This window comes from Euleptes europaea, chromosome 7 (assembly GCF_029931775.1).
Source record: "Euleptes europaea isolate rEulEur1 chromosome 7, rEulEur1.hap1, whole genome shotgun sequence".
In the NCBI taxonomy this organism is placed as follows: Eukaryota; Metazoa; Chordata; class Lepidosauria; order Squamata; family Sphaerodactylidae; genus Euleptes; species Euleptes europaea.
The window spans coordinates 25766612-25782873 of NC_079318.1; the positions used below are offsets into that span (position 1 = coordinate 25766612).

The 16262-nt window shown below is 39.5% G+C and overlaps 1 protein-coding gene across 3 annotated transcripts in view; it reads right to left on the minus strand.

Annotated features, from left to right (window-relative positions):
• TARBP1 (TAR (HIV-1) RNA binding protein 1) overlaps positions 1 to 15678 on the minus strand; it is a 32683-nt gene extending 17005 nt beyond the window's left edge. The window contains exons 1-13 of one of the 3 annotated variants that reach the window (XM_056853187.1): positions 15585 to 15678; positions 15076 to 15145; positions 12974 to 13122; positions 11969 to 12021; positions 11021 to 11118; positions 9414 to 9549; positions 9230 to 9326; positions 8240 to 8329; positions 7035 to 7170; positions 4459 to 4549; positions 3266 to 3441; positions 2449 to 2546; positions 695 to 856 (exon numbers count right to left, since the gene is read on the minus strand). In XM_056853187.1, the coding sequence (XP_056709165.1) occupies positions 695 to 856; positions 2449 to 2546; positions 3266 to 3441; positions 4459 to 4549; positions 7035 to 7170; positions 8240 to 8329; positions 9230 to 9326; positions 9414 to 9549; positions 11021 to 11118; positions 11969 to 12021; positions 12974 to 13122; positions 15076 to 15145; positions 15585 to 15608 (1380 nt within the window). In that variant the 5' untranslated portion in view covers positions 15609 to 15678. Of the gene's footprint in view, positions 1 to 694; positions 857 to 2448; positions 2547 to 3265; positions 3442 to 4458; positions 4556 to 7034; positions 7171 to 8239; positions 8330 to 9229; positions 9327 to 9413; positions 9550 to 11020; positions 11119 to 11968; positions 12022 to 12973; positions 13123 to 15075; positions 15146 to 15584 lie in introns of all 3 variants that reach the window. The other 2 variants (XM_056853185.1, XM_056853184.1) reach the window with 2 other exon arrangements.
• Between the last annotated feature and the right edge of the window lie 584 nt (positions 15679 to 16262).

Below are 16262 nucleotides of genomic sequence, written 5' to 3' on the forward strand. Positions count from 1 at the left end.
CGTGCGTGTGTGCGTGTAAAGTGCCTTCAAGTCGCAGCCGACTTATGGCGACCCCTTTTGGGGTTTTCATGGCAAGAGACTAACAGAGGTGGTTTGCCAGTGCCTTCCTCTGCACAGCAACCCTGGTATTCCTTGGTGGTCTTGTCAGAGATACAAGTTGACCATAATAGTTTGACAGAGACAGTTGTCAGATAGCTGTCAGATCTGGGAGATCTAAACTGATGCAAGAGGCAGCAAGAGCCTTGGAGGTTCCAGAGTGAACTGCAGCAAACCAGATTAAGGCAGTAGGCTGATGCAATACTGTGGGCAGGTCTGCAGGTGGCCTAATTGGTATCTGGTGCTGAACATGTATATAAGACTGTATGATAATTACTCTGTGTCGGGAAGTATAGTGGAGTAAGTGTACGTGATGGTTGGTTTTATCTGTGTACTGTAAAAAATAAACGAGCACTGTTTTCTACAAAGCCAAGGAGTTCTGGTGGTGTGTTCTGGATAACTGCTAATCCCCTAGCTCCCACGTCAGGTCTCCCATCCAAATACTAACTAGGGCTGACCCTGCTTAGCTTCTGAGATCTGACGAGATCAGGCTAGCCTGGGCCATCCAGGTCAGGGATCTAAAGGATTAGTGAGTGAAAATGTGTGGGTCATGCACAGGCATTATGACTCAATTTCATTTTTAGGACTTGAAAATTACCTTTTCACTGCTCATCTCTTGTAAATTGCTGAGGGAGGCACTGATCAGAGAGGAGATGAAACCACAGACAGACCCTCCCCTTGTCCAGCCATTGACTGAGCAGAAGTTCAATAGCTCTGACAACACTGCAAGATATAAATTACAGCGCTCCAGATCTGAAATCTAAAAAGAATGGATAAATTATTGCACCCTAAAAAAGAAGCTTGTACAACAGTTAACTTAATGTTCAAGACTTGAAACAGACAGAAACCATGAATGCTGAGATCCAAACAGGCATGTCCAGTGGTATTTTCGTTTCCTTTGAACAGCAAGCTATCAGGTCATAACTTACTTATTGTGTAACCCCTTTCCCCATTTCAGAAATGGGTTTGCCACTAGCGCTGTTAAGAGGAATTCTCTTAATTCCTCTTTACCCAATTTCTCCCTGAAATCCAACAATCCATGTATTTTCCTCTTTTTAGGAATTTGGAGTCTGTTTCCAATCAATTCTGTTCTGATCAAAAGAGAAATTAGACAAGAGGAGGGGCAGGAACAGAGAGGGTCTACAAAATTATAGAATTTCATCCTGCAGATGCGACACTGGGGATTTACGCATGGCTGTGATCGAATTTGTTTGTCCCTGACCTCTCTCACGTTTTATGACTCCGTGTTCAAAAAACTGAGTGCACAGGGACAGAGACCAGGACAAACACATTCCGAGGAAGCCTGTACAGCTGCAGAGCAGGCAGGGCATGGGCTGGGATCCACTTCCAGCTGATGGAGGCAAAAATCATTTGCATAAGCCCTGCCCACAGAGCAAGGAGGAGGTGTAGCTCAATCTTAAGGATATCTTCCTCCACTGATGGAGAACTTATTCTTGAGACAGACAATTGCCACACATCACTCTAAAACTCTCCATAAATCAAAATCTGACACTGTAATTAAACAGCCATTAACTGCCCCATGGTGCAGAGAGGTAAGCTGAAGTACTGCAGTCCAAGCTCTGCTCATGACCTGAGCTCGATCCCAACAGAAGTTGGTTTCAGGTAGCCGGCTCAAGGTTGACTCAGCCTTCCGAGGTCAGTAAAATGAGTACCCAGCTTGCCGGGGGTAAAGGGAAGATGACTGGGGAAGGCACTGGCAAACCACCCCGTAAACAAAGTCTGCCTAGGAAACATCACGTTGTGACGTCACCCCATGGGTCAGGAATGACCCAGTGCTTGCACAGGGGACCTTTACCTTTTTAACTGTTTTTCCACAATCACCTGCCGACTGGGACAAATTAGGTGTAATAATTATTTATGAAGTATTCCCCCCTCCCAAAAGGTGGGGGGGGGTTTCTAAGTAAAACGATCATCAATATATAATATAGAAGTGAAATGAGCCAAACTCTCCTGCATTTTTACAAAGCTAAGGTTGATAGAAGTCGGTCCTGGCTAGTATTTGAATAGAAGACCACCAAGGAATACCAAGGTCGCTATGCAGAGGAAGGCAATGGTAAACCACCTCTGTAGTCTCTTGCCTTGAAAACCCTACTGGGTTGCCCTGTTGGCTGTGACTTGACGGCACTTTACACACACACACACAAAAGACTGATAGAAAGATTTTAAATAACTTGTTTTGATAAATGATATATACACTGCATGATAGTATTTCAGTATTTCTGTTTCAAATAATTCTCAAAGCACTTGAAATAAGAACTATTTAAGATATTGCTCCCTCTATGTAAGAGCAAGGAGAACTTCACTTGCATGGTAACTACACTAAATACTTACTGTATTTAATTCATTTGCTGTAAGTCTTCTAAGGAGAAAATCCAAAATGCTTTCTGAGGCAGACATAAATTCATTCTGGAGAAATGTTATTACTCCATCTGTACAAAAATACATTAGATTTCAAATACTATAAAATATCTATGGTTGAAACATACAATTGGACATATTGTGGAGGAAGTAAAACCCATAAAACAATAAAATTGTTTAAATGAACAGTGAAAGGTCTTATCCTAATTTCCAAGCATCTCATGTTCTAAAGAATAGGTCTAGGGGGCATTTTGAATAATTAAGAGGTCATCTTTAACATTAAAATAAGAAAGATTTTTTAAAGCAACATTTAGGGTGCATTTCTGAGGGGGTGGCAAAGCTCCTTAGCAGCTTGCATGACCCTGTGCCAGCGCAAGTGCCCTCTTAGCCCTTGATAAGGGGCACTTATGCCAGTGTGAAGGGCATTTATGCAGGTGCCTGGGCGGAGAACAGCTGCGCCAGCCTCCCCCGCCAGCACTGCCACTTTGGGAACGAAATCCTAGAAGAGACAGCATACGTCGGCATGGGGGAGGAGCATTCCCGGGGCGTACCCAGGGGCGGAGCTGCCTTTAGGCAGCCACCTCATCCCTTTCAGCCTGGGAATGCCTCTCGGTATATATTGAAAGCGTATCTTGAAAGCGTTTTGTGACCATCTTTTTAATATGAATTGCAATTTCAAAATGAGGTGTTATAATCGGTGGTTGAAGCGCTTGTCAGTAGCCTGATTCTTTGTAACACCGGATCAAGGAGCAAGATTGATAAAGACCAACATACTGAAGAGACCACTAACCAATTTGTGGATTGGAACATTTGACTGAACATGTCTGCAGTAACTTCAACAATAGCTGGAGGCTTTTATCAGTCTTCAGTGTTGAGATGTAGGGATTAGTGCCAAGTTTCAGCAAGACATCCAGTAGAGGATTTAGGAGAGCCTTCAGCTCAATCAGTTCTGTACTGCCAGTGCAACTACACAAAATGAACATTAAAAAGAGAAAAAATGAATATTCTACTGTCTGTTTTGCTGACTTTTGGATAAAGTGCATCTTGCACATATGCAAAGCAGGCTGCTGTCACTTAAGTCACATACACATCTTTTACTCAGCAACATGCTAGAAGGCACACAGCAATCTCCTTTGTAAGCTCTCAAGCAAGAACTAACAGCATTCCAATTTTTGTGTATGATTATAACAGAATATCTGTATCAGGGACAGGAGAAAAATGAAAACATTTTTAGAAATCTGAAGTCAATTTGAAAGAGGGAATGCAGCTTGTTTACGCTTATTCCACAGCTGCTTCTCTTAAAACAATACTATCATTTGCAAAGCCTGAGTAGAGGCAACAGTAAAATAAACAAAAAAATGTATGCTCATTCTTCCAAGCCACTTTGAACCCTTCTAAAAACTATGGCTATCATCAGCCAGTATTTTCTGAAGGTTGCCATTCTGAGCCTCTGGTACATGTACAAAGGGTCAACTCCCAATCAAACCACAAGACTACCAACTAATCTTAATTTTTCATTTCAAATTAGTAATAAAAACGAGTTAACTGGGTTTCAGGTTTTGATTAATGTCCACATGTATATTCCTTACACATTAGACCAAGCTGAATAGGTTGCTGTGCTATAAAATAAACTGACAAACTGTTAATCTCTACAGACTGTTTACCTTACACAGACATTGAAGATAGTCGTAAATTTCAAAGCAATACATAATGACCAATGATATATTTTAGCAATCATATCTGAGCTAAAGCTAACTTGTGAGTGACTTCAATGCCAAGTCTGATCTTATCTGTAGCAGATAACTCTGATCTCACAACTCTTTTTAAACTTTTAAGAATCCAAGGATTTAATCTGGAACAATCCCTTATATAATTATTTGTATTCACCTTTAGTGTACCAAAATTAGAGGTAAGTGGTAAATGGAGCAAAGTGGACTGCATCCTAATAAAAATTCAATGGGAACACATGAAGATTCTGCTTACTTGTATTCACGTGTCATCTCTTCTACATCTGCAGCCAGAAGAATCATTGTAGCAACAAGTTTAGCTTCAAACCAATCAGGCATAAGGCAATCTTCTACTAATACAAATAAAACCAAATTTCCAGTTTTTAAAATAAATGTTTTATCTATGCATGAATAAATGCTTTATTAATGCACGAATGGGTATGTATGCATGACTACTTTAATATATTTAGGTTGGAGATTGGACAAAATAGTTTCCAAACTGCTGTACTATATTAAAATGTGTTAATATTCTTACAAGCATCACAAGCACTGTTAATCTGAACACACATTTTTTTTCAGGTTTTGCAAATGTTAAGAGGAAAAAACACAACAAAATTATTAATTTTGAAAACAAGAAAAAAGTTTTGTTAGTTAAAGGATTTTTACCTCACCCTTCACTTAAAACAGCTCTCCTATAAAAACAGCAAATAGGGGGGACAAATCTACTGCCCTTTTATGTAAAATAAGAACCTTCTACATTTCAGATTTTTCTACTAGTAATAATCCCTGAATGAGAGATATAATTAAGGATCTTTTGACAATTGCATTGATTTTGCTTGATTAATCCATGTAAAAATAAAAATATTTACTATTGAAAAAAACTGAAGTTTGTCCCTCACTTCCAAACTTATTTTTAATATGAGAATAAAAATATTTTGATACTAATCCTGAATTTAAAGCACACAGCAACATCTGAATCAACATGCAACAGGGCAGTTTATATCTATTCAGCAAGAGATCATGGCATAGGCTCATCCCACCCTTATACAATGCAGATACCTTGGCCATATTCATCTCTACCACTGACTGATAAATGGGCTCAGTGAGCATCATGGCATACATGCAATGAATGCATGACCTCCACACAGTATTATGCACTTCCAAGTCCCAACAACCTCTGTCCCTATGTATTTAGGCTGAAAACTACTTCTTACATTATGGAAGATGTTTACATTTGGATAATTTAAGAAAAATTCTTGCAGACTTTGCAAATCTGACCAGAGCACAGGGTTCTTCTATCCAGATTGCAAGAGGAGCAAGATGTATGCACTTATTTTGAATTTTTAAGCCACCAGCACACTGAACACGATCTTCCAAACTAATCGTGGGTCTTGGTTAAAAACGAATACAAAGGGCTACGAGTTTAGAAAGATTAAATGTTTGCCGATAATCTAAAATCTAGTTGTAATATAATATTACTATAGCAAGGAAGGTGAAAGTTAGTAACTAGTGAGATTCCCACAAAATTGTAACAATATGTCCACAGAGATGGCAACCTTTAAATCTGATAGTACGGATGAGATCATTGTGGCTTCTGTTCTTTGAACTAAGACTGACAAACCATGCAGAAAACCTTCAGAGAGCTTATCTTCTTTGAAAAAATAAATATTTCTCTTTATTAGGCAAGAGATTAGAAAATACAAGCATGTGAACATTACAGCTACTGCAAAAACAACTGCCAAACTTATCAAAGCTCCTAATGTTTCTTAATCATATTATAACAAGTAAAAATTTAAAGCGAACAAGCTTTCATGTTATTGTCTCAACCTGCTCATAGAGATTTTCTATAAACCCAAGTCACATATACACACACAGAAATCTCACTAATCTCTTCTAAGAGATCCAACCAGAGAAATGTGATTTGCTTACCACATCAATGCATTTTATAGAAAAATATCAGTCCTATCACCTTCTGATAAAGGGCTTTTAGAAGTATAACATTCGTTAAACATAATTTAAGTGATCGACAAAGAATAATGTTCAGAAATTTCAGTCATTTTTAGTAATCCACCTATATTTACTTGAAGCATAGAGTGTATCTTTCTACCAATGAACAATAGTGAAAGTGGAATCCAAAGACCTAATTCATGAATGATCAAGAGCTGGTCACAGCCAGTGGGATTTTTTACATTTTTGCTTTGAAGAACGTACCTATAGAGCCGTATCACAAGGGCTTTTGAAGTTCCTCTTTGATTCAAAAGCAGTTTGCTATAATGCTTGTAACTGGAAACTATTCAAGAAAAACAAGCTCTAATACCCTTTAGGCACTCAAAACTAGTTGCGCTGTTCTCTGAATCCTGGTCTTTATAAAAACTGTCAAAAGATTTTCTATATTTCCAAAGGCTATTGAATTTGTTACCTGTGTGTCATATAATGTTTTAATTTAACAAGATTAGAAAATACTCAGTGTTAGTAGTAATGTCAGAGCTATGAATTCTAGAAGTCTAATGCCCATCAATCCAGGGATCTTGTAAAGGATGCTCTTTGCCTGAACATCTTTTCTGATTCAGATTCCTTGTTTGCATAATTCGGCTCCTTTTCTGAAATACATGGGGACTCTGGTGCATGAAGGAAATCTATATCCAAGTACATTCAGATGTTTGATTCTGAGTACAAGTCTCTCCTTCCAAAACAAATGCAGTTAATTTTTTCCTGTTTTATTAACTATAAGCTTTTATTCATTAAAACATTTAGTAAAATGTGACTATCAAAACAATATATTTAACCATCTTGTAATTATACATATTGCTCTTTATTTATAAAACCACTTACCATTGGATGCAGGTGTTTTTAGATAGTCCTGTACAAGAGACTGTACATAAACATTTAACAATGTTCTGTCTTGAGGCACACCATAGTTTAAAGGCCTTTGAAAGTGCTTGTCATTTCCATGCAGCCAGTCACAAAGCTAAGTGAAACAAAATGAATTATTCACGTTATACTTTTCTTCTCCAAACCATAATTAAATTATATATAGGCAAATACATTCACTTATCTACATTTCCACAACTTCAAAGTATTGCTAATTACATCAAAAGCACACAAACCAAATACATACATTATAATATAGTTTATTCCGTTTTGGAAGAAATTCTGCCTTTTGGATTGACAGCAAATTAGTGTTTGGAATGGGGCCTACTGGCTGCTCTATCCACACAGTGTTACCAGATACAACATATATCAGCTCTGGAGGTATGTAGTTAATGGCAGAAAAAATGTTTAGACTGAAGGTGCTAGTGTGTCTTAAAACAAGGTGACTTGTCCTTTCATCACACTTGACCAGAATTTGTTAAAACCTGCTTCTTTCACAACCCAATATTGTTTCTGCAGTCCTAATCCTATTGCTTACTGGATGTCCTATCCTCTTGACTGCACTGATTTACACTGGGTAATTTGTCTTGAGTCTCAGTGAGAAAGATGGAGCATGCATAACATAAATAAATAAAATCATTGTATAAACTGAAGTATTAAATAAAACCAGATTTCTTTTTTAATACTTTTCTGTATTTCCCCGGGTCTATAACAGTCTTGCACAAACTAAGGGCAGGCTTTTCTGCTGCAGAGTAAGCTCTGCCATGTTTTGATCCTCAAGTGGATCTGGATACAACCTCCAGATCAAATTTTCCCTCCCTGTTCTTCAAGCATGCTATCCTCTGGCTCCTCTCCCACCCCCAGACACCTTGCACAATTATCTGCTCAATCATTTACTAAACATTTAGTACATTTTTTAAAAAACTGCTATAAGAAAATAGAGGAATTGGACTTCTGATGGACACTAAAACTGGCAAGACAGTGCCATGGAAATCCAGCTTTTGATCGAAACCAAAAGAACAAGTTTTCCAGAGCTTGATCAGGGGAAGAAAGTTTCAGCTTGTTCTTCCACGGCAAGCTCATACATCTGAGCACATCCTAAAGTAACCGCTGCCACCAAGGCTAACACAACAGTGAATATAATACTTTAATTTCAGTTCTCTCACCATTTTCCACAAAACGGTTCCTCTGCCTAAGGACTCTTCTGGTCTCAGAGATACTATGAAGTTTGAAATATCTAAAAGTGACACCTTCTCCTAAATAAACCAAATAAGTAAATTAATCAGAAACCAAGAAAGAAAAACAATGGTTTTATTTTACAAAGCGATTATATAAAACAAGAAGTGGGAACTCGCAAGGACTTGTGGAGTGAATTTCCCTCTGCATTGCCCTGCCTCATGCCATCCGCCTCACTTTATCTTATGACTACACAGGAGGTAGGTGTGTTATCTCCCCTTGTGCAGAGAACAATCTTTTATTTTGGGGGGAATTTAAACCCCCAATGTAATTCTTTAAAGATTCTAGATTCTAGAAGGTCCCCCAAGTTTGCAGGAAAATCTGTTTAGTATCAGTGTGGCCCTGCTCTTTAGATTTAGATATCTGCAAGTGGAGGCCACACTTCACTATTACAAATATAGAAATTATAAGAAAGCATGTTTTATAATCTACCATACACAAAAATATGTACACTCCAATGACATGCATTTTTTCTTCAGATTCCATAACAATTTCATAAAGAAAAATAAGCAGTTTCCATATTAGATTCTAAAATCCCAACTTAAATTCTTGTTTATCAGTGTAATTTTAAAAGAGACTGCAATGTTGGAAACTCAAACACAAATCACAATTTAATGTAAGGTTTCTCAAACAAACGTATCTGAGCATTCAATGACATTCTTTTTAACCAAGTTAAAGCACCCAATGATTAGAACATATAGCATTTTATTTACAAAGTCTGTCTGCCTAATCAAAAACATCAAGCACAATAACAATATCAAAAAGCTAAGACAAAATTTGGCTTTTTAAACAAAGATACTTCAGCTGCAATGGTGAAACACATCCTTGTGAAGTAAACAGTGAGAGTTCCCTTCTAACCTAGTAACCACATAAATATACATGTGTCTCCCTCTGAAAGCTGTTTCAAAACAAACACTTACTACATTGGTCAAGAGCATTGCTGCTTTTAGAAGGTAGCACTGAGCGGCTCCTCGTAGCAAAATCTGGTGTGTGATCATAGTACACTGCAGCACATCTCTGAAAGATGATAAAAGACACTTTGAGAAGTCAACACAATGGAGTGAGAACAAAGACTAATCATATAGGCAAAATTCAGCTTGTTACCTGAGAGCTAGGAGCCCTTCTGTATCCAGTACTCTACATGCTGGAATATGTGCTAGTGCCATGGATAGAAACAAAATGGGAATGGAACACCAGTGCCTATCGCTCATCTTCCGTATAAACTTTAACAAAAAACTACCTGGGGAAAACACAAATAAAACATTTTTGTTAAATCAATAACCATAAATGGCAATAAACCAATATTTTAACCAACACTTGCGTTATATTCCCTGCATCCAACAAACCCCTTCATTTACTGCAGCCGCAACTCGCACACGGTCGTCTGACTGATGATACAAGATGCAGCACAGAAGGCAGAAAAAAAGACGGCTGTCACACCATCATGGTAAATGGCATCAAAACAGAATACGGTTCAGCCTGCCTAGTTCAATGCTGTAAATGATTACAGAACATTGTACTTTTACTACTGCTCTCCCTACCAGCACCCCAATTCCATGTCCAGCCAGACTGGAAAGCATAAATTGGAGAAAGAGATAAGGCTGGGAACAGGAAACTGTGGCCTGCAAAAATCAGTTCAGCATGCAACAGACACACCCATGATATGCTCGGATGACCATGATCCCAGCAGGAAGGGGGAGGGGTGTCTTTAAGTATAACCACTTTAAGTACAACAAAAAATAACCACTTTCTCCATTCTAGAATCAACAGCAAAACATACATTACACATAAATGTACGTAATGAAGCCCTGACATACTTTTCATTAAAAAAAACTTTAGAAGGATGTGACTTTGAGCAGAGGAGGCTGAGGTTGTGCTTACTGCAATCCCTTGCCACCTACACCGTTCTAAGCCCAGGGACTTCAATTAACCTCGAAGGGCGTAACTCCACATAAGCCCCAACCTGGATAACCCAGGCTAGCCCGATCTCATCTTGATTTCAGAAGCTAAAAAGGTGTCAGCCCTGGTTAGTACTTGGATGGGAGACCACCAAGGAAGTCTAGGGTTGCTCTGCAAAGGCAGGCAATGGTAAACCACCTCTGGCCATCTGTTGCCTTGAAAACCCTAGAGGCTTGCCAGAGGTCAACTGCAATTTGACAACAACAAAAATCACCTACAAGAAAACAAACAAAAACCCTCTACGTAGGACTGTGCTGAAAATCACTCCACAATTGCTTTTCCAACTGTGGTGTTCCAAATACATGTCTATGTAGGTAAACACACATCTGGAATCACATAAGGAGAAAAGTGGCTTGGGGAATTATTAAATGCAAAGCCAGGGAGCAGAGAAAGTATGAAGCATGCCCCCACTGTTCTACTGCTCAGAAATCTTTCTGTTTTTCATTGAGCAATTGGGGTGTTTTTGCTCATTTTGCATGTAATGTGGAGTTTGCCCTCTGAGAGCTCTAAACCCCATTCACTGGGGCAGGGAGAAGAAGAGGGACCACAAGGAAAAAAATTTTGTGCAGAGCTGACTCATCTCTTTTGCTACTTCTTTGCCCGACGCCCAGGCATCACTGGGAACGGGGAGTGGAGTATGCTCTTCCCTCTTCCCCGTTCAGTTCCCTACTTCGGTCACATCTCTACTTTTTTCACCAAGCATGGTGAAAGCGGTACGATGCTTTTAATGTAATAAACATGACTAGACATACTTTTTTCTTCCTCTGGGACATTTGTAAAGAAGGCAGCCAAAAACTTCTGCAGCTTTATTCCTAATGAAGGACACGTCCCTATCACCTGGCCTGATGACCTGTTAAGTGAAAAACAGAAACACATACTGATCTTATTGTAGAGTCAAGAGCTATGACTCCCAATTTGCACCTGATGGTGTTTTGTTGACCTGCCACTTATCCGCTCAATTAAGTTTAAATAATGTGTATACTACCAGAAGTTTAGTATTTCATAATTGAAGGAAGTATGTTAGCATGCAATTTAACAAACGCTTCCATTTTCTGTTACAGGAACCTTGTGTTAAATGTTCAGCAACCACACCAGACCCAACTTAGCCTCAAGCAACATACAAACATGTCTGAAGTCAGAGCCCCACTGATGAATCATAGAGTTGGAAGGGACCACCAGGGTCATCTAGTCCAATGCCTGCACAATGAAGGAAAATCTAAAGGAATCTACTGATGGTGCAATCCTCGGCAGAGTTACCCAGGCCCATGGATTTTAACAGAGTTACAATGTAATCCTAGGAACTCTTTCATGGGAGTAAGCCCCACTGAATAGACCTGTTCAGGATTGCTTTTAGACTGGGCCCACTCTGTAGGACTGTACCTTAAATCTGCTAATTAAGGTTTGCATCTCTTCACAAAACCTCTCTAAAATGGAGCATCTTGGAGTTTTATTATTAAAGCTATATCAGCATCTGAAATAAATTGTTTTGAGAACTTCACATAGTATTGTAAATGTGGATTAATCATGGATTATATCTATTATTTTTCCCTTTCCTGATTGAAAAGAATTCCAGGGATCAGCTGTTGAGAGAGACACTTATGAAAAGTCAGTCTTCCAAAGAGATGCATATATAGTCGGCATAAACATCTGATAATCTTTAGGGATTTAGTTACCCAGTTTCTCACTGAATAATTTATTACCTGGAATAAAAAGAACTTTCTGAAAGAGCATCCATTAATGGTCCAATAACAAACTGCAAAAAGAAATTATATTTGCATTAAAAGAGATGACAGTAAATAAATATGTTTATTTATACCATATAAACAGGGGTGCTACATCTTATTAAAACCTACCTTAAAAAGGAAACTTGGCAACAAGATACGCAAGTAATTATTTCTGTTAAAGGAAAAACATTAGGCTTGATTTTACAAAAAACAAAGCTAAATGAGAAAATGTGTCACGTATACAGAACCAGCAGTAATTTATTTTTTGTTTATGTTATTTATAGTCAGCCTTTTTCACTGAGACTCGCGGTGGATTACACAGAGTGAGTCCATATAATCAACAGGATGGAACATTCAATAAACAATGCAATAGGATTAGGATTTTAGAACCAAAACAGAACTAAAGCAAAGCTTAAGTATTAACATGACACATTAAATGATGCAGAATTACAAAGCCAGAACCTACTTACAACAAACTACACACAGTAGTAAAGACCACAGTTCCTAATAATGTATCAAAGAAACTTTGTGAATCGTTGTGCAGTGCTACCCTATTGCCTGCATAGAAAGGGGATAAGCCTCACTGATATCTCCTTACAGTTTGTGCATGCTTCTGATTTAGCCAGAAGGCTAACAGCAAAACCCTGTAAAAAAGCAAGCCATGCAGCATGTACTCAGGGCATTGATGGACAGTGCTCCCCTCATTTGGGGAAGATGTTGTGCTTTCTTAGATTTCTGTCAAGAGGCTATAGATCGTGTTGCAGAATTACACCCTTACTATTTTACTATTTCTGCCCCTGCAATCTCTTCTAAAACGTAAGTGTTCCCATAAAAAGAGCAGCAAGCAAGTATCTTTTCAACTTTCCTCCCTAAGGATTGTAAAGAGCAGAGTTTAAATACACAATGAAATTGGATTTCAAAGACACCTGGGCAAGGGACTGAGCATGGAATTCAAAGGAACAGCAGGAAAACAGACCTTACCTCTGAAAATCCTGGTGATGGGGGAAGAGATTGTGTTTGCCACATTTCAAGAAAATGAATAACTCCTTCCTTAGCCAACGTTTTGTTTTCACTCTCAAACATTCTTTTATAAATGCACATATGCCACGACGGGTGAAAGACCCAACTATCTGTTGTTTAAAAATAAAAATCAGTTCTCACCAATGTGTACAAAAAGAATATCTAAAGATAGTTGATGTAATAAGGTATGTGGTAGATTATCAAGTACATTTCTATGTACTTCATTTATATCCTGCCTTTCTCCCCGATGGGAATCCAAAACAGCTTACATTGATGGGCAGCCCATTCCTGAAGGGGGGGGGGATCTGCGGTGACCGGGAGCAGCACAGCATCCTCTGACGTTTCACAGCCGCCGTGGAGGCAAAAAAAAAACCTTTTAGAAAAGTTAAAAAAAATTAAAAGGGGGAAATGCCCCATAGCAAGCAGCGAGGCTGTGCCACTGAAAAGGTGGTGCAGCCCTGCCGCTGCTCAAGGGGGTGTTCCTTGGGCGAACGGGCTGTGGAATCTGCCTAAAGATAGTTCCACCCCTGGGAACACCCCACACACACACGCCAGTGCAAGCTTTCCCTTCTGGGAATGTCCTGCCGGCGTGGCTGTGCCAGCGGTGCCCAGATGCCAGCGTGTTTGCCCCCGAGTTGGTGTAGGTGCCACTTTATTCCGTGATAATGTGGCACCTATACCGGCGTGGGATCACGCCGGCTCCTAAGGAACTTCAGCCCCCACTTCAGGAATGAGCTCTTCCTCTCCTCCATTTTATCCTCACAACAACCCTGTAAGGTAAGTTAGGCTGAGTGTGTGTGACAGGCTAGAGGTCACCCAGCATGTTTCCATAGAATCAAAGTACACAAAATTCTCATTTATGAAGCTGTCATTTTGGACACACATTAAATATCTAGCTGAACCTGGCTGGCTAATGCTCATTGGCTCCATGACTTTTAGAAATCAAAGCTGCCTGCCTTTCACAATGCCTGCTGACTTTTGTTCTTCTAGGTCCACAGCGAAGGGTGAGATTATACCATCTTTGGCCAAAAATGTGTGGCTCATCAGTATTTCTCACCGCACATTCAATGAACAACCAAAGATGTGCACATCTATAATGGATTCTTGCAATCCTTCCTCCACCCAATTTTTTAGGGGAAAGTACTGCAAAAATTGAACATACACACATACTAGGCACATGTTACATACAATATGTAAAAAAATGGGATGCAGTCCAGGTGCCTAATCATAGACTGCTGGATATCAATTCTTGAACATGCCTTTATCTAATAGCCCTGTGTGGCCCCACAGTGTGGAGCAAATCAGGACCTCCTAGGGTAGAGATTTTTGCAAACCTAAGGCATTCACAAAACTTAGAGAAAATCCGAAAGTTTTAAAAGGGGGAGGGGGAGGATTATTAAAAAATTAACAGTGATGCCTGTACATGCACAATCACCACAAATTAAAAATAAACCTAATACTTTAATAACAAAGATGCAGTGAGAAGACTTCACGAGATCACAGCTTTACTTTTGGGGTACCATGGCAACCCCAAGCAACAGTGTGCCTCCCCGCAAGGCATGGAGAGTTTGCTGACTGATGGGGGGGCAGTGGGGGAGGGAAGACAGATTCTGGTAGAGGTAAGGATGCAAGAGCTGTAACCGGGGGTGTGGGGAGAGGATTCAGGGAGAGGTGAGCAGAGGGGAGGCAGAGAGGGGAGAAACACAGCAGCAGGTGATGAATTAGGGAAGAGGGGGAAGAAGTCTGGAAGAAGACGGGAACATAGACTGCACAGCACAGAGGGAAGAAAAGCAAATCTGACAACAAGAAGGACAGGGGCCAACTAGATTGAAGGTTAAGTGGCAACTGAGCCAACAGGAAAGAAGCTGGGACAAGGGGAGGATTTCCCCTCCCCCACAAATTTGCACAGGCCCCCCACTTTTACATTCTTGTTACCCATCAAGCCTAGAAAATTATTTAACTTGCTGAGCAACCAGATGCCAGGAATCTTGGCTGCCCTATAAAGAAACATATAATCCTTCTCTTCACTATCCAACAAAGTTATTGTCTGAAAATGGTCCTACCTTTCTGTTCCGATATTGCATGTTCATATAAGCTATTTAACTTTGGTAACACAGGCTTTATAACATGTATCTAAAATTGAAAAAGAGACATTACATTAATTTGATTTTCTCTGCCTATAAATATATTAACAATAGGAGAAATTATAATTTACAAGACTGTGATATATCTGCAGTCATAGAAATTATAGCACACAATCTATGCAATCTATGTAGCCCAGTTTCAGCATCCCTTTTGCAAACATCAAACATGAACATAATGCTGCTCTCGGTATCTTCTTTTACCTTAGAAAATGATATAATGATACCAAATTGTTCCTCCTATATTTAAACATTTTCACCAAAGTGAAGAAGTGTTAGGTTTGAAATGCATCAGAAATGTTTTGCTTGACAAGAAGTCATCGTCAGCACCTGTTGGCTTCCGCAGTATATATACATGTTTACTGTTGTGCAGCTCTTCTCCTTATAGCAACCCTCAACAGTGATTTGTAAAGATATCACACTACATTTACCTGGTTTCCTTCCAGAGTCTCCATAATTAAAATATAGTTTTCCCAAAATTGAGTAAGTTGATCATTTTTCTCAGCAGACCACCAGAATACACATGGTTCTATAAGATAAGCAAATCAGAGACATTACCTTCTTCTCTAAGCAAGGGAAACAAAAAAATAAGGCCACCTGCAGTAATGTCACCAATATGAAAAAGGTAACAAAACCAGGTCTGGTCTGATCTTTTCCCCATAAATAAACCTATCAATGTCAGCAGGAAACCTGATGAACAAAAGCCCACATAAGCAGCAAGCAAGGAGTACTAATACCTATGAACCCCACAATTCTTCCCTTCCACATGGATTTGTAGATGCAGAGGGAACTCCCACAAGCTTCTACTGAGGACTCTCCTCCCACCAGAAGCCCTTATATGAACACACTGCTACTGGGCCAATGCACCCTGCCATTCCCAATAATGCAAGGTCCTCCTGAATCTCACAGTTATTCAACAGGCCACTTTTCTTCAGCCCCTTGCTAAAGGTTTCTCCCACAAATAACACGAGCACATTGCACACTAGAGAACCTGTCAAGGAACAAGCAGCAAGTTAGTGTGGTAGATGTGATGTGCCAGAAAACCATTGGGAATGACTGGACATATTGTATATTGAATTGCACCTGGCACGGCAGGAACGTGTCCAGCT